The sequence below is a fragment of the Orussus abietinus genome, unplaced genomic scaffold (assembly GCF_000612105.2).
Source record: "Orussus abietinus isolate OABI.00-Male unplaced genomic scaffold, Oabi_2.0 scaffold65, whole genome shotgun sequence".
Taxonomy (NCBI): domain Eukaryota; kingdom Metazoa; phylum Arthropoda; class Insecta; order Hymenoptera; family Orussidae; genus Orussus; species Orussus abietinus.
The window spans coordinates 323,889-345,645 of NW_019394317.1; the positions used below are offsets into that span (position 1 = coordinate 323,889).

Sequence of the window (21,757 nt, forward strand, 5' to 3'; positions counted from 1 at the left end):
GGTTCGGGCATCCGTCGTGAGAGGTCGGGGCTATTCCTCCGTTTAAAATTAGCAGTCGGAACGGTTTACCGGAGGTCGTTTATTTTTGTCTAGCATGCGTGCGGAATACCCGATAGACTAGTAATTAATGTAACGATTAACTTTGTTCAATTTCTTTCTTAAACGTTGAAGAAACGAGGAACAAGGAATCTGGCGGTGACTTCAGTCGGAGACTCCATCAGCCGCCAGGTTGCGTTGCTCGTCTCTACGGATTTCGGCAATGACGGTTCCTGGTAAATTCGGTATCCGTTATACCTTACGATTGTTGCATGCAGTCGGATAGAACGGATAGAATGCACATCGATTCATCGGATGTCACGCATAGTCTGGGATTCCCATGGACACCTCGTCAGCCTCCCCCGCACGCAGGAATTCCAACGACTCTGGCATAGTCTTCGTGCAGAAGGCTTCCTTCGCGGGAAGCTCGAAAGTGGATTACCATGAAGTACGACATTTACGGCTGTCTGCTTTAGCTGTCGCGTACGTAAATCCAGTGATCCATTAGCGGCGTGGGCCGCAGAGAAAGTTCCAGCGACCGGTCGGGAGGTCGTCTTCGGGACTCATCTCTTCGGGATCTCTGTCCTGGGATCGAGAGATCACTGGGCCACTCTGTTCATCTAGATCGTCGAGTTCTCATAGGCTAAGACCCCCTGCCGATTACGCAAGTTTGGTCCCTCGAAGATTCCAGGTCTTTAACCGAAATCAACCGTGGAAACGATTCAAGAAACGAAGAGATTTCAAAGACTTCGCCGAATCCTTAAATCCACATCACAGAAACTAGTCCCGAAAGGTCGCCGGAGAGAAAAGTGATGGACCGAGGAGCCCTTTAAACCAAGCCGAGGATCTCCGATCGAATTTTTGTCGCGCGATCACCCGGTCGTGTAATCAGGCGATTATGCAGTCAACATCTCTCCGTAAAATTGATCGCCACGCGTTGCGTAATGATAGGGTATGGATGACCGTCGTACGTATGGGAGTCGAAGAACATGCGGAATAGACTGGAGAAATCGTCTTGCAGAGGATACCTAATCCGATCTGCCTCTGGATTTTCGAAACCCGGATCAAACCTCGGATCGACCAAACGACGCCAAGTCAAGCCAACGGACTACAACCTGTTTATTCGAAATCTATTCTAAATCAAGGGGTATCGAAGGAACATAACTGTCTAAAGTCTAAGGGATCCTGATGGTACCCAGCATCCCGGACGTAAGGGTCCGTCCGCGGCGTGCTCTTTGCTCTTCCGATTACGTTAACTGGGACCCCTGATGTGCTTAATCGATCGCACGTATCGATTACGATCCGTGGACCCGATGCAGAAGGTTACTAGGTTTTTTCGCCGACCGTGACTCTAGAAATCCCAGACTTGGTCGTGATGGGGCCCGATAGGATCGCGGCGCTGCATCTGATGTATCGGACGTATTTGCTGGATCTAGGATATCTACTGAATCTACTATATCCACTGTATCTACTATATCTACTAAATCTATTATATCTGCCGTACCTCCCGCAAAAAGGCGCCGATCTCGATGCCGCTGCTCATAGATGTCCCGGAGCATGTCGCGGCACGGGTGCCTTTGTCGTGCTCGGATACTCGTTAAATACGGCTCTGCAGAAGTGAAAGTACACCCGGTGGCGTAATCAAAGGTCGACTCATCTCTGGGAATGGCCTCTATGGGCACGCTTGCAAGGACTGCCGTGGCTGACGTACTCTTTAAGCTCACCTCCTTCGCCGGCCATCGGCAGGTGCTATTTAAGCGTACGCAGCGTTCTGGAAGCCTTCACTGCAATTTCAGACTTATCCATGGCGGAAGGTTTCTAGATTGCTGGGTCGATGCCGAAAAAGGGACGGATGCCTTCGACGCTCATCCGCCCTTTCCGCGACATTATCGCTGCTATGAATAGCAAGTGACATTTTAACGTACGCCACTTCGGGGAAGCCTTCATTTGCAATCCTGGTACCTTTCGATGACTTCCTCGGAGTTTACTGCGAAACTACTTTTTATTCTTGCTGTAATTCCTTTATTCAAGTCGGTATTTATTGGGGTGTATTAGTTGCGCCTTGAGAGTACCAGGTATCATGGCGGCATTGACTGTTCAGACATGGGTTATTAACTTGCAGTCATTTTTAAAAGTCATGTCGATACCGTTCTTAATGGTACTGTTAGTTCTTACGGCGTCATCCTTAATGACGGTTCCCGTGGGAATAATTAAACTTGGATTCACGTTTTTCTGCGCCTAGGCTGAGGTGGCATTAGAAAAGGTCAGTCACCGTGGCCAATAGCACGTTCCGCTTCGTGATCATCGCTGGAAAGATGATTGTTTGCACCCGAGCACGTTCAGACGATGAAACGTCACGACATCTACAACGGAACATGACGCCTCGACTTTCCCCTCCATCTTAGATTTGTAGGAAAGGATCTGCAATTTTATCACTTGCGGTTACCGCTCGATTCCATTGATGTTCTTATCGGGTTATCCGGAACAAGTGGTGAGCTAACATAGGATGTTCACATTTTAGAGTGTACAGGGAAGAATTGAGAGACGAAGCGATCGACTGGATTTATTTTATATTAATTATTCTTCCCGTGGATGGTTGGATTTTTTGTTGTAAGTATATCACATCCTGGAACTCTGGGACATGGTTTCGTTTCGCAGGACGAATGTCGGAGTTTCACGCGAAACCAGCCGTGATTTCCGTCCTTGGGAGCATTACCTTGTTGCTGGTACCAGGGAGCCATTCGCACGGTATTCTCCATCATATTTCCCGTGCCCTTTTGCCTTTCCCATCGGCGATGCCGATAGGCTTCGATCAGCCTCTCGTCCAGTTCGACTCCACCTTTTCTCCGGTTCCCGGATGGACTCAATCGAGTCCGTTATCCATGAGAAAATAGGAATTAAAGATGAATAACAAACATTTCCTCACCTGGAGACCAACTAAGGCTTCGGCATACTCGAAGGTGTGTACGGCAACGTCTAATCCTTAATTTTCATAAACGTTTTATGCTTCCTGTTTCAAACACTTGGACAGGTTAATTTCAGGTAGGCCGTACATTGTTCAACAATCCCACCGGCACACGAGATGTCGAGTTGGGAAGTCGAAAAATCCATTATTGGGCAACTTCTGTAACAGGCATTCCTGTATAATCTCTAACGCCATTTCTCCGCGCAGAGTGCCGTTGCGAAATTTCGTAGGAGTTAAATTTCTCATTCGAGAAAAAGGACGAATTCACGACGAAGATGGCATCGGCGTGGATATTTACCCGGTGAGGAGCTTCGAGCTTCGCAGTTGAATAATTAATTGGGCAACTCGATTTTCTCTTCTCTTGATCGGAACGGCGAGGTGCTCGCTTATAGAGAGGCCCAGGATTTAATGTTAATTTCTATCGAAATTAATCTTTTTGGTCAGTCACTTTGGGCGTATCTTTGGAGCCTGGATGCTTTATCAAATTCACGTGTCGAAACAGATGGTGCCAATCAAAGTCTTACAAAATCGGGCGGCACGTACGACCGGTTATATTTGGGTGGGGTGATATATTAGAAATATGCAGATCTTTGGAGAACAGAATTCGGCGGTCGAAAACCATGTTTTATGTACACATGAAGCTTGTGCAAGCTGTATGTCTTCGGTGACTCAATACGTTTCAACATTTTAACATGTTTTATTTAGGAGGATGTTTACCGGCTCGGGTAAAAAATTAAATGAATTATTAATTTGCAGACGTCGAAGTGCTCCGTCTGATTTACGGGAATTCAATCGCGAAAGTTCACGCATTGTTGACGAGGGAATCGGCGAGAAATTTGCAAAAACAATTATTTATTTAGCCTCACGGTGGGTTCTTGTAGTAGGGAAGACTTAAAAGTAGAAAGGTTCTCCGTAAATTACGCTCCCGTACCTTACTCTGTAATGATAAATCGAGGAGTGGGCAATTACGTAAACGTCCATTATGTCGGAGGTTGGTAGCGTTAATTTCACTATTTATTTAACACAGCGAGAAAGCTAACCGGTAAACTTAATACGCGAAGAACAATAATTTGTACATATGTTGAGGGATTTTTCTGGAGGCGAGGAAATTAAAAAATGCGAGGCGATATCGAAGAGATAATCCGGGTAATCGTGCAACTAGCCATTACCTTAATAACGGGTCATTAAATCCCAGGAGTGCTGAGATCTTAAATGTTACTCGGAAATCAACAACGTTTTCGATTTACTCACCCCGAATGAACTCAATTGGGCAGTCGTCCAGCGAAGTACCTACCGAAACGCTAATTACGCGGATTTTTTGTTTAATTTTACGAGAAATGTCAATTTTTATTGGAACATATATTTATACCGAGTAATCGCGCGCCGACGATTTAAGGCTCGCCATTTTCTTGATGATGAGTTATCGTATGGTTATTGCAATGTGCTACCATATTTAGCGACGTGAAATTTGGCTCGTGTAACGGCAAATGACCCTCGTTCGAGCATCCTTGACAAGGTGCAGACAGATTTTAATTTTTCTCTCGTCATGGATTTCACCTGTGTTATTTTTATCGTCTAATTGCGAAACGTCTTTCTAGGCCCTTAAATAGGATTTGACTTCTGCAGTGGAGAACGAGAGGGACCGCTTTTTGGTACCAATGACGAAAGCTCGTGTCAAGGAAAACCAAAGGCCCGTCCTTGGTATTAAAGGAATTCGGAAGAGGCGATCACGAAAATGTATACCGCCTTACGAAAGTTTTCTCGTCATATGCATATTACAAGACAAGTTCGACCCTTCGGAATCGGCGATGGCGAGGATCGTTGCAGCAGGTCGCCAATATTTATGATCCCGTCGCATGTATCATTATGCATGAGCGTTTGTTACGATACACGATTACCTGCCCTTAATCAGATGGTACGACATCGTGTCAAGGACTTCCAACTCTGAAGTTAGATTCCCACGAGGGATTGACCGGCGCTTCTGGAGTTGGAATTCTCGACACGAGCTTTCTCTCCATTCGCCTCCCTGTATGGTTATTATTTATGTAATGCACGCATTAAGCTAGTTTCGTTGTATCGCATTTATTCAACAATGTTAAGTATACAGGACATATTTGACAAGAATTTATATCTTGATTTTCTAACGTGGATCCATCTTCTTCAGGGTTGTTTCTGCATGTCTGAAAGGTGTTCTTTAATTTTTTGTTTTAAGAATGACTGGTTATGCAATGCTTACGAACAAGCGAAGACTCGAGCTCGACACCTCGTCGGATTGAGATTTCTATTTCCGCAACAATGGCCGTCAGAGGTTTGACACCGTGTTGAAAACTTGACATCGCGTCCATACCCCCTCGCTTTCTACAATCAGAAACGGTACGTGCTTACAAGTGAAGCTGTCCTAAATAATGATCGATGGTGCATTGTGGCACGGTTACGGAATTTCTCTACGAGCTCCAGAAGCCGAGGAAAATTCAAAGATCGATCCCAAGACTTTCCAGGAATTTTTCGTCCTCGGCTGTTTAATTCTCGGCAATTTTATGAGCCTGGAATTTTAGGTCTCCAAATCGATGATTACGATGACGGCATCACCTGCAGTCAAAAGTTATATAATTGCAAGCGTTCTCACGTCTCTTACATAAGTGAACGACCAGGAGGGCCTTGAACTTCGCCTAAAGACTGCCACTTTGAGGATAGGATCTCGATCTTGTCCAGGGTTTTGGTGCAGGGTTTTCGATCGGGGTTAAACCGACTCTTCAGAGGGAGAAGTCGTAGCCGAAATACACTTTCCCGGGTTATGTAAAGCCTAGACTCGCCGTAGACGGCGGTATAAAGGTCGGCTCTGCCCCCATCGAGCGAAGAGTTGCTCGCGAACTTCACTCCAGCAACCATCGAAGTGATCCCCATATGTGAACCGGCTCTCTTATTGCGCTCACTGCACTTTCTTCGAATCGCCACGTGGAAGGAACGCTTAACCAGCATGCGCACTTTGGTAAGTGTCACCTCTTCACCCGCTCTCGAGTACTCTTGCGTGGTTTTCGACGCCGCCATTTGCATTACCGCTGATGCACATGGCCGCTTCCTAGACGTCCCATTCTAATTCGCATTTATTGCTTCTAATCGACACCACAGGCAACGGCAGAGTATGCAACAAGTGAAATTGTACATCTGATATAAATTTGTACTTTTCAAGTGAGAGATTTACAAAATATCAATTTGTGAATCATCGGCCGAGTGTTGCAAGCTGCAAATAAAAATACAGAATTCAGGACGATAGTAGTGGGATAGGTCGTGCCGAAGACGTGACAACCAGTTACGCAGGTCGTTGGCCTTAAGCATTTATGGGAACATTTACCTCCGACTGATGATTTTTTACCAACGTATTCAAGATATACTTCCCGAGGCAAAATCGCATTAGCAACTTTTACCAGGCAATCCGTGCCACCTCGATATCTCCGCATCAATCGGAGTCGATGTTTCACGCGCCATTCAATCTGGACCGTTTCGGCAAAGAGAAATTTTGAGAAATCGCGGAACACATCCATTAACTCATTCCAGAGTTGACGGACATACTAATCGAGGAGAAAGTGAGATCGATAATTTTGCCGGATTCATTCCGGAATTACTAATTCGAAGTCGCAACTTCTTCCATAATTAATTTCGATAACGAGGTATAAATATTTCTGCGGCCAGATTTTATTTATCATTTAATCGTTCCAGGTGTTCTCCCTTTTGGTGTGCTTGGCACGAGGCCAGGAGTATTTCCAGGAGCCGGAAAAACTCGTCAGCGAATCCAGAGATGTTGGGGATGCTAGAGGCCATTATTCCTTCACGTATGAGACCGAAGGCGGAATTCTGCAGAAGGAAATCGGCAGCCGGAAGTACGCCGGAACGCCGGATGAGACCCAGCTGATCCAGGGATCGGTGCAGTATAATGCACCCGATGGAACCCCGATTGCATTGAGCTGGACCGCCGACGAATTTGGCACTCAAGTTTTTGGCTCTCACATCCCAACTCCACCACCAATTCCACCTGCCATCCAAAGAGCTCTGGATTGGCTCGCGAAACAACCCTCGACAACCGAACATCCATCGACGACGACGAAAGCTCCGGTCAGACAGAATTTCCAGGGACAGCAGACCAGGTTCCAACAAAATGGATTCCAGCAGAACAGATTTCCGCAGAATGGCAGAAACTGAAGAGAAAATCGACCCTTTGAGTCCCCCCCTTTTTTTTTTGCAAAGCAAGGCTTCCGATAAGCTTTGGCTTCGAGGATAGATAGGGATACGATTAGGGCGAATCATGCGTATTTTTATGCAGTCCTTTGCCGAACCAAAGTTTGGGCGATTCTGCACCGAGGGAGAAAGTAAAGCTTAAAGTATTCCTCTTTCTTCAACGTTCAAGCTCTTTCTCATTGTTTAAGTTCTTCCAATATTTTCACCCCTGAAAGTTTAGGTTAGCGATTATTGTATTTGCATGTTATTTATGAGTTCTAAGTTATACATCTCTCTTTCTTTCTCGGTGGGAGGTAGTGGAGGATTATGTGTTCAGTTCTGGAGAAAGTCCGAATGGAGACTTTTGGAAATTTTATTAACACTTAATTTTATCGAGTAGATTTTATTTGTACTCGTCGATGCGAAGTATGTAACTGTAGAAGTAACTTTTATTTTACACGAGAGATGTTTAAGAGATTTACGTGGTGTCGAGTTTTGTACGGTTTATTGTGTTATATTAAAACCTGTTAACGTGTATGTGACGTTTTTTTACATGCTTTGGTGTAAAATGGGCATGCAGTAATTAGACCGTTTACGTAGAAATACAGGCGAGATATTTGCATGTGGAATAAACTCGATAATATATACCGAATTATAATTTTTCAATCGAGGTGTGTTCTTTTTTAATAATTCGAGTAATTACCGACTGCCTAAAATATCGCAGGAAAGGTGGGAGGATGTACCTTCATTGTTTAATTTTAATTTTCATGTGTTTGCATTTAATCAGAATCAACCAAGAGATTGAAGGTATACAAATATAATTGGTCTGTTTGGAATTAGGAACAATGCTTTATTCAATGAAAATAATATTTTTATTTCTTAATTGTATCATGTAGTGCTCATTCGTGCGATAGTGCTTAGGTTAATCAGGAAGCGTAGATATAAATATATAGAATTATTTCGCGTTTTTACATAAATTACCTTAGGACGAGAAGTCACTCAAGCGACTTCACTGATCGATCTCCAAACTCAGCATGAAAAATTTCGCGAAAAATTATCATTTAATCGCGGAATGCTTATCGGGTAATCGGACAAGCGTGCTTGGATCCACTTGTACCCAGCAATTAGCCAAACAATAGCTTCCTCTTCCCCATCCTCCGATTGTGAATCCTAACTTGATCGGAGCTCGACCATGCAACTTTTCGCTTTCGACCCCCAATCGCAGTATGCAAATCGTATGCACCCGTTGCATCAGAAGGTGGAAATTCGCGTGTAACCTCCGCGCAATGCATTAACCTTATACAACAATCGGACAGAAGTTCTTATCTCGATTTTCCTGAATTTCCCCCCAACTTCTAAAAAGACGATAAAAAGACAAACATTTTTTCTTCACGGCTTTACAAAATTTCTCTTCTCACAAACAGTGTCACAATCACCAGGGTGTGTCCCATCACACCCCAAATAGTGTCACATCTCCGCCGGTATAAAAAATTCCCAGGGAAAATTTCCGAAGAAGAAAAAACTGATTTTCCATCTCCCGGGGCACCCCAGCGAGGCGAATTTTCGGGGTCGCTGCTATCGTCGCGTTCCCCTCCATTTTTTAAAACACGCACCCCAGGGTTTGCCAGTGATAACATAGGTGTAGGAATTAGTATCTGTAATAATTTATTTACAGTGTCGTTTTTACATTGGGCAAGTGGAACGGTACTATATAATTACAGTGGGCGGTGGGACCAGGAAGACTCGCGAGGGTCATCGAGACCCCGCTCCTTTCTGGGCCCACCGATTGGGATTCTTCCTTGGGAAGAGAGGACCTTCGCCCTCTTTTTCTTTTTTAAAATCGGGAGTCTGGGACTCAGTAGTTCTGTCCTTGGGGAGCGTCGATGTTGTTCTCTTCGGGGTGCGCCGCGATGTACTCGAGGGCGTCTAAGATCTCCTTGGGGATGGGGGGTGGCGTCGGCAGATGAGCTCCTTGGGGCTGGAATCCATTCTCGTCGGCAACGTAGGTCAACTGAATGGGAGTTCCATCAGGGGCTGTGTAGCTGAAGCCACCCTGCGCCGACATAGCCTCGCTCTCACTTCCGGCGTTGTTCAGGTGGCCTTCTTCTTGCGCCTGGATGCCGTTTCCGGTTTCGTAGCTGTAGCTATACGAGCCGTCAGGGTTGGGGCCATCCTGGGCCTGCCTCAGGATGGGGATTGGGGTGGTGTTGTCCAAGGGTGCTGCCAAGGCGCAGACGGCCAGGGCCAGGACGACGAAAATCTGGAAAATAGTTTTTCATTATTTATAAATATTGATTTCCTCGGAAATGTCGATCCACGCGATTCCAGGGTTTAATTGCATTTCAGGGCCCTCGCGTAAAAATACTCGTACGATAGAATATCCACATAAGAATTTCGGGAATTTAACCAAATCGAATATTATTCAATGAGCTAATTTATTTATTTATTTTTGTCCGTATTCAACCTCAAGTCCTTGGCACAGCTTATGAACTTTATCGACGACTCTTGCACTCCTACGTCAGCGTTATTCCACATGCGACTTTACTCGTTTATCCTGTTTATTGATTATTGATTATTGACCATTGCGAAGAGCATAAACAACGCCCCACCACCTCGCAACCTCTATTCCGTGAACTTCGATGACTTCATCATTCGAAATTGGTTTATGACGTAACAGGCTGCGCAATGACGATCCCCGTGACTCAGGCATCGAGAAAATTGTGGAATATTCCGATATTTACGAAAAGTCCGGATTTTTGCCGAGGTCCTTCGACCATTTGACGTTTCGAAAAACTGATAACGTAGGATATAAAAAATTTCTGAGGGTCTTCTTTTTTTTCTCGAGGCCCATTTTCGAACCGAGTTCCAGAATATTGGAACTCACCGATCCCGATGTAATTAATTAAGCACTACTCGGTGAAACTAGACACATTTTGCCGATTTCACCGAAATCCACGGTTTCTCCGGCGATTTGAAAAATTCCTGTCTCCCCTTTCGGCGATGCACCTTCGAGTTACGTTCACTTTCGTTTCGGCGAAACAAAATCTCGAAGAAGTCGCTTACGTTTCGTGAATAGCGCGACATTCACGGCGTCCACGATTCGTTACGTGCGAGACTTTCTAAAGGCTTAATATAATCTACGTCTCTCTTCCACCTCGGTCCGAATCGCCTTTCGAGATTTCGTTTGCCTCGTCGACGGACAATAGTCAATGGTCAATGGTCACCGGGGTTAGAACTGGCAATTTCTCTCTCGAGTAACGTCAACCGCCGACAACGCGGAATAGTCAAAATCAATGATTTTCTGTCCCCTCGCGAAGTACCAATTACGAAAAGAAAAGAAAATTACCAAATTTTGTCGCTAATGGCCAGAACAGCTGATGCGACGTTAATTTATATTACAAGAAAAATTGGCAAATTTCTTCATAATTTTCCCTCTCTTCGCGAATCAACCCTTGTATGTTCTTTCTACTCGGTAGAAGCGTTTTGGAAAAATCGTAATGCACTCGAAATTTGTTGAAAATCCCGAAAATATACTCCAAGAGGTAAAGGGCACTTCGACAAGTCTGGATGGGAACTTTTTCAGGCACCACCGCTGGCTCGATTCGTTTGATTTTTCGTGGATAGTGATAACGCTGCGCGGTTATCTCGTTCTTCCTGCCGCGCGCTCTACTCGATCCCCATCGATGACTTACCGATCGGTACATCTCGGGTTATCAAGCTTTCCTCTCGCGGGAGCTGCTCACTGCACTGACTTGAGAATCCCGATACACCTTCCGCCTTATATATCCACACCGCAAGATTCACGGATCTTCGGTAAGGTAATACCTACCTTATTTAGTCCCCCCACCAGATGAGAAGATGGGCCGCGCAGAGTCCCACCTTGGTCCCGGATGGTCCCAGTCCCCTCCTTCTCCCCCAGTGGGGCCCATTGGGCCTCCCGACATCTTCGGGGTCGGGTTCACTTTGGGAAAGGTCGCCGATTCGACCTCACCGATCGCTCTCTAGGACCATTCGTCATTCCGGGTTCCATAGGCCCCTCGGGACACGAAACCGGGACTTCGTGCGAATTCGCCTTGGGACTTCTTTGGGCTCCAAGATCGACACGGAAAATCGCGATTACCTCTGTAACGTCTATGTTCGATAATTAGGCCAATTTTCCCAAATGCGCGTGCACCAAAATCCCACGTGTTTTAGATTTCACGCAAATTTTGCAGATACAAAATACTCTCTGATTTGGGAATACCGAATTATTTCTTTTTATCATTTTGTTTACCAACGTGGAATAATATTATAGAATATCGAATTCCAGAACGTAATTCGCGACTCTGGCGAAAGCTAGGACTCTGTTGATTTTTTTTTTTTCAGGAAAAAAGACACGGGGAGAAATTTCGCAATTTGCATAATGGAAAATTTTTTTCAATTCTTGTTAGTCAGGCCCTTTCCTTTTCGTTACGATCGAGACGTCCTCGCCCTTGGGTATTTGGTTCCCACGTGTTTCTCAATTTGAAGAGAAAAAAAAACTCGTATTTTAGATGATGTTAATCAGACGTATTGGTCGCCGGTTTTTACGACGAAGTTGGCCCCGTTTGCATAATTCGAAAACGACGAAAAAAGGATTCTAACGTCCAGAGTCGTTAAAAAAAGCCGCTTTGATAGTCCAACTCTTTATCTGCATATCAAATTTTGGGAGCGACTTTTTTTCCAGTTTTGCCTTTTTTTCGCCGTTAATGTTTTTCCCTGAAAAACGGTCGCCGAAGAAGTTACGTCGAAGAAGGGGAACGTTTAATCCAGGCGTATTGCGCGGGCTAATTAATGGGTAATTAATTGATTAATCAAGTTTAAAGGTTCGGGCAATTCAACAAACTTCGATACGATCGTTCCGGCTCGAAGCGAGAACCTCGGATAACTTTCTTCCAAGAAATTTCGTAATTACATCCTCTCCGTTTTCGAGTCGGATGTGAATCTCTTTCTACGTGGAAGAGCTCTCTTATCAGCAGAAATCTCAGACAAACCTTTCGCAAATCCATTCTAATTATTTCGCAGACCTGGCAAGCGATTAAGGACCGATTTTAACCGTCCAGGTAAATGAAATAAAAAAAATATACCGATATAAGCGAATTTCTGGAAAATATTTTGGACATTTGTTTGTCAATGGAGTTTGTAATTAGTTCCTGGGAAAAGCACTTGATTGAGGGTTTTTCAGATTTATCTTAATTCGGGTATATCGGTAGAGTCTATTTCAGGGAATGGCGGACGTCATTAGAAGGCAATTGGCTGATCGTGTTGTAAGCCCAGTGGCTGTGTCAAAATGCCGATTAGTTAATCTCCGAGGGAAACCGATTAGTTCCTAACATTTAAACCTAAGCTCTTATTAACATACTTAACTCGGTACATGTGTCCTTTGAGATCTAATTATACAGATAAGGGTCGTCCATTAACGTGTCGAAAGCGGGGATAAAGTCCTCCTCCCTCGTCGGATATTTTCCGAAGTTAATTTTTTATTCGCGGAGAAAATTATCCCTGGGGGCAAAAATAATTTTCGTTTCGCAATTATCTCGCGCATGGTTTCCGTGCATAGAAAATATTAATTCCAGTCGTCATCAAGCAGAGTCTCGCAAGATTCTCAGGTGACATCTCTTCGTCTTCCTTGAGCGCATCTGCCGTGTGCCGTCATTAAAGTCACCCGCCGAGAAATTTTCAAGTCATCCGTCATCTCTTCTGTACACACGGGTTACTTCACCGCAATGCGGAGTAATAAATAATTGAGTTAACCCGAAGTAACTCGGCGGCGTTTTACAATGAAACGTCTCTCGGGGTTTCTCTAAATCCATTTCAAAAAGTGTAGTAATTTGTTGATCGCCGGGAATTGTTCTCTCGGCGGTGATTTTAATTGCGCAGACAAGGCGAGTCGTTTGCAAAGCCGTCTCATTAGGGAGTCGAGCAATAAATTCGACGAGTAAGAGCTGGATGAACGTAAAAAATAATATTTCCGCGAATTTCACACCGGGAGAAAAATAATAAACGCGCGTACGTACATCGATCATTCGATTGCGCATTAAACACCGCTTTCGATGATCCTTAGGTCATCTTCTGGGAAGATTAAGTCATGCACTTTGGGATTTAAGAATTCATTTTTTTTTAGATGATATGGAGCATTTTTAAAGAATCTTTTGTATTAAAAAATCATATGACGACGTTCTGGGTAGTCCGTCGAGGTGGAGGAACATCTTCGAGACATGCTAATGACATGAACGGCGCGAGCAACAATTACGCAAGTCCGGGTGCTCCTTGCGTCCTTACGAGCCTCCCTTGCAATCAGGATAATCATAGAAAAATAGCAATGATATTTCAATAATCAGTTGGTAGCTCGGCTGTTTTGTAACAAACCGGCGTCGATTATTTCGACGCACCCACCGGTGAAGGAAATTCCCTCGGATCCAGCGCTCGGATAAACAAAATGGCGGACAAAGTTTAGTAAATCCTCCGTTTCCTCATTTTTATATAATTTTCCGATACCTCTCAGACAACGATCGAAATTGAAATTACATAATGCGACATGTAAGACGTAACAGGAAAAGTAAGAGAAGTCAAACGTATCATGAAAAGGGAAAAATATTTCGATTAGTAAATAATCCGTGAACTTGGGAAATAAATTCATGGATTTTTGGAGCAGATTGCAGGTGGGATGTGATACGATTTTTTTGTATAGGGAAGCATTGCTTGGGGATCAGTTGTCAGATGCAAAGTCACCTGTTGATCGATTTACACGTTACCCGTACAATTGGCTCCGATGATCCCCGATTAACCATAGTTATCGGCAAATCTTCGATGCATCATCGCAAAGAGCAAGTATCTCGGACATAACAAGAATGATTACAATATTTCCCGACACCTCGAAGTCGTAATTGAGATTCATCATCGTTCGACAATGAGCACGTAACACATGGTACCTTAGAGCTTATATTTTTCAGGCGCGTGCTGTCACTCCTCGTCTTATCAACCGTTCTTCAGGAGGCCTGGGAAGAAGAAATGATTAATTAACGGTGCTCCTTTTAACCGTGACCATTTTCAAAATGCAGCTGCACGACTGACTTGCACGGATGACGTCGAAAAGTCTTTCGATGGGTCTCAATCAGCTCCCGAGGATCGAAGCGTTACATTCTCCGTTAATTATTCTCATCCTTGAGACTCGTTTTTTGCGAGACCAGTCATTTGTCTTTTACTTTACCCCGACAATTTGTGGATTCATTGTTGCGCCGTTGCGAAAACCGTCGGGCTCTATGGGACCCTAAAAAGTGACCATCGACTCCGATATTCCGCGTTATCAATATTTCCCAACGAGGGATCGACGTCTTAATCTCGAGAGATTTTGGAATGATCGTGAAAACAGTCAGAATCTGTAAAAAAATAAATACAACCCACGAAACGCGCCAAAGATGGAAATTCGCAGGTCTTCGTCCACAACTTTCGCAACCAAATTACCGATGGCTCGTCAAAGTGCATTGCGCAAGATTAGAAATGATCGACAATGTGGCAACTTGATAAATTAGGCAATCGAGTCCTCGGCGATCTTGAAGAGAGTCGACCCAGAACTTGGAAAGACCCATAGAAATTTTCTTTCCTTTTATTTTTCCCTTAGTTCAGTTTCTATCTCTGGAGGAAGGAAAAATTCCTAACGGGAGATGACAAGGACGATCTTCCTCGATCTTCGCACTTTCTTTTCCAAGCGGTGACCGAGCTTCGTAACGCACTTGCGAAAGCACGATGACGACCCCCGTCTATGCTCTTCCTAGGCCGTATTATGTATTATGTGGAACCGGAGAGAGTAGACATAATGGCCGAGGTATTAATGGCTGTATCGCTCGTTCGATCGGACGTAAGAGCATAACGGGTTAACAAATGTTGTGAAGGATAATGGCAGTGAGAACATCCTAATTCGTTCCATACGCGGCTCATGCGTGAAGCCGAGCCACTTTTTTGCAAATCCTAATTATAGTCCTGGCCAACCCCAGGTGTATACACGTTGTGTACATTTCATGCGTTTCTGCATCCAAGGCCTCCGGAATTATTCCCGAATTTTTCCCATCCTCTCTGCGTGGGTGCGTTGATACCTTCACGCATTGACTTGAGATTTGGATTTTTCTCGATTTTTTATATTAATTTTTGCATCAATGTCGCATTTCATCAAGAGCCTCCTTTTGGTCGATAGCGATGGCGGTCGTGTACTCATTTGCAGGGCATAAAAAAATGTTTATTAATTTTTTCTCTTATTATCTCGTGACGTTATCGGGGTCTATGTGTGTCAATTTGCATTAATGAGTTCCTAGAGACCAATCGGGCCGATTTGGGATTCCTAGGCGATATTTTTCTGGAGTTTGTCGATTTCCGCCTCGACTTTGCATTTCTACGAGCGAGGCAAGGTCGGCCCTCTTCTTGGCCGATTGAGGTCGCGAAGACGCGACCACGTGTCGCGGACGCAGGATTGCCTTTTAATAACGCTCACGCAGTTAAGTATAGGGTTGCCAGGCTGAAATTAAGAGTCAACGATAGATGTGCCGCCGTTTACGACGATTATGAGGATGGGAACCGTAGGTGCTACAAATCATAGATGAGTTGCGCGTGACGTAACCTTTTCACGGCTTTCACAAGCGAATCTCGATGAAAAACCTCGGAATGGCCGTCCTTATAAAATGCACAAACCGCGTTTCGAGAAAAGGCCGTTAAATCAAACACCCCAAGATCTCTAAGAAGCGCGTTGCAGACATAGAACCGATAATAATGATAGAAATAAAAATTGGACAATCTCAATTGTCCTCTCGGAATAACCCCCGTGGATATCGAGGCTTCATTTTTGCGGACGACCTTTAATTGCACGGTTCGGATTCACTGGTTTAAAAAAAATGCAGGTAATTACAGGCTCGGTGACTCATTAAATACCCAGCCATCGACGGATGTTAACATTTGAGTCGAGGAAGTCGATTGCGAGATTTTTGTGGGTGCGTTATAATCATCGGGCCGTTACAGTCGGATTTATTAATAACGCGCAATTAAACTCGCGATGAGGCGCAATTAGCTTCGCGGAATTAATAAGGTGCTCGAATTGAAACGGACACATTTTTTGTTCATACATCTTTCAGATTTGTAGAGGGAATGGAGATTATTTGGAGAATTTGGGGCGGTAGAAAATCGGGGAGAGGCTAAAAGACATTCTCAACGATCAAGGCACTCGGGGAAGACCTGGAACATTATAAGTACAATGACTGATGACGTGAATCTGGTGTCATCCTCGAAACGTGACGCATTGGCCGGTTTACTGCGAATATTGCGCTCATTCGAATACCGAAGTCGCGTCTTTCTTGCATAACCCTTCCTTCGCGTGTTTACCCCATGATATCACATTCTACTTTTCGAGCCTTGCGTAATAATCTATTAAAAAGAAATTCGGCGCTGTTAAAAATAATGGAAAAAAACGTTCAACATCCTTGGATTATTTACAATCTTAAGCCGGATGTAATTCTTCCTCGCGGAGATTTTAACGGGGGGTAATTACACGCTCGGTGTTTTCAAAGCGTTTTTACGCCACCGTGAACGTCATTGTGCGTGACTCGTTAAAGTTCCAATAATGACGGGAATAATGACGGAAAGCTTCATGAATTACATTTTCGGTGGGTAGAAAAGGGTAAGCAGACGTCGTCCCAGATAAAACGTCTCCCAGGGGCGAATCCTTTCATAAGGGGATTTTTTTCTTTCAATTGTACGTTCAAAATTGCAATACGACTTCGAGGCACGCGATCTCGAGGAAAATGGCCGATTACGAGGGAAGATTTCGAGGAGAATTCGTGACTCGTGACGCCCAAGGTCTCGCGATTTGCATATGCACGAGGACGACCCTATCGGCCCGATATAAATTTCATAATGGTCGCGATACACCATCGCGTCCTTAATCTCGGCGGATCTTTGACATAAAATTAAATTAGCTGGGATAATTGTTTATACTTCCCAGGATCCGAAAGAAGACGTATCCTGTATTTCGGTATTATCTTTCGCCGATACCATCTCGCTCACCACGCAACAGTTCGATAAATTTCATAATACATCCCCGACCTTAATCCCTGGGATCTTCGGCATGAAATTAGCGGAGGATGTGTTTATCTCGCAGGATTTAGAGGGAGACAAATGTATCCTGTATTTCAGAATTATCTGGGGTGCTTAGATGGCATTATCTCGAGGAGAGACCCTGCGGTGTGATTTTTCGCCATTTTTCCGAACACCTGGTATTCTCGGGATAAGGTCAGGATGACGTCGATGATTCAAGTACCGCGTGATTTTTTTTACCAGGTAATCGCGGGATGACAAATTTTGATTGATTTTTCAAGTCGAGCGGCGTCGATTTTGGCTGAGCGCGAGAGTTCCATTTTTTCTCCTTCGGTTTTCTCCCGTATTCTCGGATGACGAATACAGGAGTCGATTGCAGACAAGTGTTTATGATATTACTTTAATGCCGGTTTCAAAGGGGTATCCTCGGAGGTCGAGGAAGGACTCACGCCTCTTAATGAGTTCGTTCCAATTTCGCGAATGCCGGCCACGCAAAGTGGGTCCGGAGGCGCGAGTGGACCGCTTCATAACTTTTTTCCACGAAGGTCACTGGAGCCCGATTATTGCACAGCAATTTCCCTTTCACGGACAGTGCCGATCGTGGAGCTTCTTCGGAGAACGTCAAATGCCTCTGGCAAAAGTACGGCCACGGGCCGTAAAGTATATCCCAAGATTCGGCAACGACACTTTCGAGCCTCGGTGACGCCGTGTCGACCCCGATACCGAGATTTCCATTTTTTAATTTATAAGAAATAATTAAAGGGTCATTTTACATTTTTTCTTCCCCAAATAATTCCCACTGGCGTGCGAATATACTGATTCTCTTTTCGCCGAGAGAAAGGTGCCGTTGGCTCGCTTAAATAATTACCGGCGTTGTTTCGGTAACAAGCCATTACTATTGCGCCTATTTTTGTACTTAAAATAGTATTTACTTTTTTTTTTGCATATTCAGAGGAAGTTATCCATTCAATGCAGCGAGAGAAAGGTGCCATTGACTCGCTTAAATAATCCCTGGCGTCGGTTCGGTAACAGGCTATTACTACTTCGGCCGCCAGAGCGGCTCGCCTTATTTATCGCCTATTCTAACAACTTACGATGTTCCTAATTATTCGGAGATTTGCCTTTTCTGTAAACCCTGACGTCGGGGCATGTACAACCGGTTACTTTTCGGCCGGAATGACACGTGTTCGCAACTCTTCCGATGAATTACAGCCTCGAGGGATTTCTTCGACCTTGGAATTTACATACCCCGAAGAGCGTGGATTCCTCGAGTTATATCCAGCGATCCTTATTTTATTTATACGAAAATGAGGAAATCCAATAACCCACGGTTGCCGCCGTTTCTAGGCGGGGGTGTACTCGGAGATTACAGGGAGAACCAGTTGACAAATAATTTACACAGCGCTTTCTGGCTGCCGGGATGCTGTACTTTAACGATGATTAATAAATTCTCGCAGAATTAATCCGCAAGGCCGATAGGTCATAGGGACGAAGGCGGCAGATTTAAGTATTCGGCGGGCGTTTTTGCGCGAAGGCTGCCCAATTTCGTTACATGGCTGAATTTATTAAATTCGCGAAAACCGAATAACGCGAAAGGAAAGTCGCGGGTCAATGGAAGCGAGAGAACGTGTCTCGGTTTTTTAAGGAAAATTATATTGGCGATTATTTTCATCATTAGTCGGTCACACGTACTTGTACAATGGGACTCGAAAAAGGCTGAATTTTCGCGGATTAAAATGAATACAAAAATATTAGGCGATTTTTGTATTTTTATATTTGTTGAATGGAGTTTAAACGTCATGAAGTAGATGTCACAAATCGATGGCAATCCTTTCTACACCGTTGTCTTCAGGTTTGTCTGCTTCCAGGTGCCAGTCGACTCGCGATCCGCCAGTTTTCTCAGACAGCACTGTTACTTAAACATTAACTGGCGTTTTATGTCTCCCGTTCCTCTCGATGATGTCACATTTATTATCCGAGAAGAATAACCCCTGTGTCCCCGAGAAGTTATGGGGTTAATATTGACGCCACTTTCCTGTCGTCGCATTTGCTCGCTAACTTTGCCTCGGTCATTTAGCACCTCCTTTTCCGAAGTCACTTACGAAGCCACTCTTGTGGTCGTCTTTTGACGTGGAACATGTTTTTTACAAAGATACGTACATACAAAAATCTATCACACATATAGCTGCTTGGCACTCACCTAATCGCACGAAATTAAAACCATGTCGAGAAAGTTTGATTCTCAAAATTTATGGTACAGGAGAATGCTTGAAACCTGTCAATTATCTTTTTCACGGGGACTCTTCATTTTTCTCGACCGAGTCGATATCTCGTCGATCGTTCTTCCTATATCCTATTTTTGTACACTGTTGTTTGATTTTTGGAATTGACCAAATATTTCTTTGGTCCAATAAATTTTTTTCTCAGGGTAGATAATTTAAAGCGACCAGGGAGGTCGAGAACAGCTTGGGCGGTTCCCACGGGCGTTGGTTGAGAAAATGAGCGTAAGATCAGGAGGAAAGTCGAGTCAGGCCATCCTCCGCCTGTAAATCTATCCGAACGGCCCTATAAAGGAGAAAATAAATATAAGAACAGGCTGATTGCTCAAGGAGGCCTGCACTCGAGGAAGCTCCGAGCTTGTAATTGTGTTTTACAGCCGCGGGCCAAGGCAGAGGCTCCAGGAGGTAATGGACGCGTCATGGCGAATCCTCTTCGGAGAGTTAGGACATCGTCTGGGAGATGGCCCCTCTCGGACACCTCGAGTGACGCAATCCGGCTTTGCATTGGCGGCAATCCGTCAGGAACCGCTCCATGGATTCGGGTATCAATGATGGGGGAGGACCTTGCATATCCCGAGGTTTGCCGGCCCTATAAAAACGCGTCCTCGCCTCTAGCCGCCATCGAGAAACTCGAAGCTACCGACATGAATCGTTTGGTGAGTGGACCATTCGACGGATAATACTATTCGGTATCTTCCTAACTTTCGTTAAATCGAATTTCGTTGTCCAATTAATTTTCCTGAATTTTCGAAAAAAATGTCCAGTGAAGTCCCGGGGAGAAATCCTCAAGTGAAGATTCGGTGCGCCGTAGTGCGGAGGGACCGTAGTGGAGATTCCGTGCATTTTGGAATTTTTAATAAGAACGTTTTGATAAAAATTTTACATTTTTGTAGAAGGGGGGCTCTCGAGAGGCGTTTTCGGTTCGTGCCGATCGGGACGTCGGATGTGTTCCTTCGGAAATTTAGGATTTCGCGATAATTGCGAGGGATCAAAACGTAGCGCGTCGTTTCCCATAATCTCGAGTGACGTAACACGGAGAACACGGTTTTAACTCTATTAACTCGTTGCATAAGCCTCGCATAAAGGAAGGACTTTTAATTCCCCTCCGTCCCTCGTCTCTTGCGGTTTGCCCGGGATCGCTCTCCGGCGTGCGCGTCTCGAGATGATCCCACGGGGGTCGTCCTCCCTTTTTTTCTGGGAATGATTTTTTGTCCCGATAACTATCGGGTCGCGGTGTGTCGCCGTTTACGATTGGCGTGTCGCAAGGGGCCATTTGCGGTCGCGGATTCGCTCGTTGCTCTCCTCTGCCTACGCCATTTTTCGGGCGCGTCATTGTCTTTAATCGGTGATTCCGACACCGGGGAGTGTTTGCGATTTTCTCCAGCAATTCGACTTTCCCTCCGGATGTTTGGTCTCGAGTTCACCCCGAGCAAACTCGATTCTCCTGGAGCCTGATATCGAGACTCTTGAAGAGACCCACGAATCGAGAATTGTTTTTTTCAATTCCAGACAATCGCCCTCTTCGCCCTCCTGGCTGCGGCTGCGACCGCTGCACCCGTCCAGGATGCAACTCCAATCCCGATTGTGCAGCGCAGCGACGACGGACCCAACCCGGATGGCTCCTATGCCTTCAGCTACGAGACCGGAAACGGCATTAAGGCCCAGGAACAAGGCCAGCTCCAGAAGTCCCAGGACCAGCAACACGACGCCGTTTACGTGCAAGGCAGCTACAGCTACCCCGCCGAAGATGGTAACACCATTTCCCTGACCTACGTTGCCGATGAGAACGGATTCCAGCCCCAGGGAGCGCATCTGCCAGTTGCACCCGCCATTCCGGAAGCCATTGTCAAGGCTCTCGAGTGGATCGCGGCACATCCCGAAGAAGACAAGCAGAGAAAGTGAAGACCACCGAGACATCGAGTTCCGGTCCTTTGGAACGACTTTATCCATCGATTAAACGATTAATCAAGTGCCATACTCCGATTGCCCCGGAAACAACGGACCTCATGGGCGGTACAGTCCTTGCAGTACAAATTATCATGTAGATTGTAATTTTTGTGTGGAGATTAAACGTCTTGTCACATATTCTTCTGGGTTTTTGGTGGTGATTGCTTGGTTCACGAAAACGCTGAATTTCGTGCATGATCCCTGGAGGGTGCAGGTCCAAATT

General features: G+C 45.0%; 3 protein-coding genes across 3 annotated transcripts; 2 read left to right on the plus strand and 1 right to left on the minus strand.

Moving 5' to 3' along the window:
• Positions 1–4,711: 4,711 nt before the first annotated feature.
• On the plus strand, positions 4,712–7,894 carry LOC105703036 (endocuticle structural glycoprotein SgAbd-4-like). The gene is made up of 4 exons (XM_012431092.2): positions 4,712–4,831; positions 5,214–5,374; positions 5,557–5,990; positions 6,719–7,894. The coding sequence occupies exons 3-4, from the start codon at positions 5,979–5,981 to the stop codon at positions 7,196–7,198; spliced, it is 492 nt and encodes a 163-aa protein (XP_012286515.1). The 5' UTR covers positions 4,712–4,831; positions 5,214–5,374; positions 5,557–5,978; the 3' UTR covers positions 7,199–7,894.
• A 961-nt stretch (positions 7,895–8,855) lies between these two features.
• Positions 8,856–11,043, minus strand: LOC105703075 (endocuticle structural glycoprotein SgAbd-8). Its single transcript, XM_012431168.1, has 2 exons — positions 10,906–11,043; positions 8,856–9,473 (listed from the first exon to the last, which is right to left on the minus strand). The coding sequence occupies exons 1-2, from the start codon at positions 10,915–10,917 to the stop codon at positions 9,069–9,071; spliced, it is 417 nt and encodes a 138-aa protein (XP_012286591.1). The 5' UTR covers positions 10,918–11,043; the 3' UTR covers positions 8,856–9,068.
• Positions 11,044–20,231: 9,188 nt separating this feature from the next.
• LOC105703027 (endocuticle structural glycoprotein SgAbd-2) lies at positions 20,232–21,489 on the plus strand. Its single transcript, XM_012431080.1, has 2 exons — positions 20,232–20,243; positions 21,097–21,489. Exons 1-2 carry the CDS (start codon positions 20,232–20,234, stop codon positions 21,487–21,489), a joined length of 405 nt encoding a protein of 134 aa, XP_012286503.1.
• The last annotated feature ends 268 nt before the right edge of the window (positions 21,490–21,757 follow it).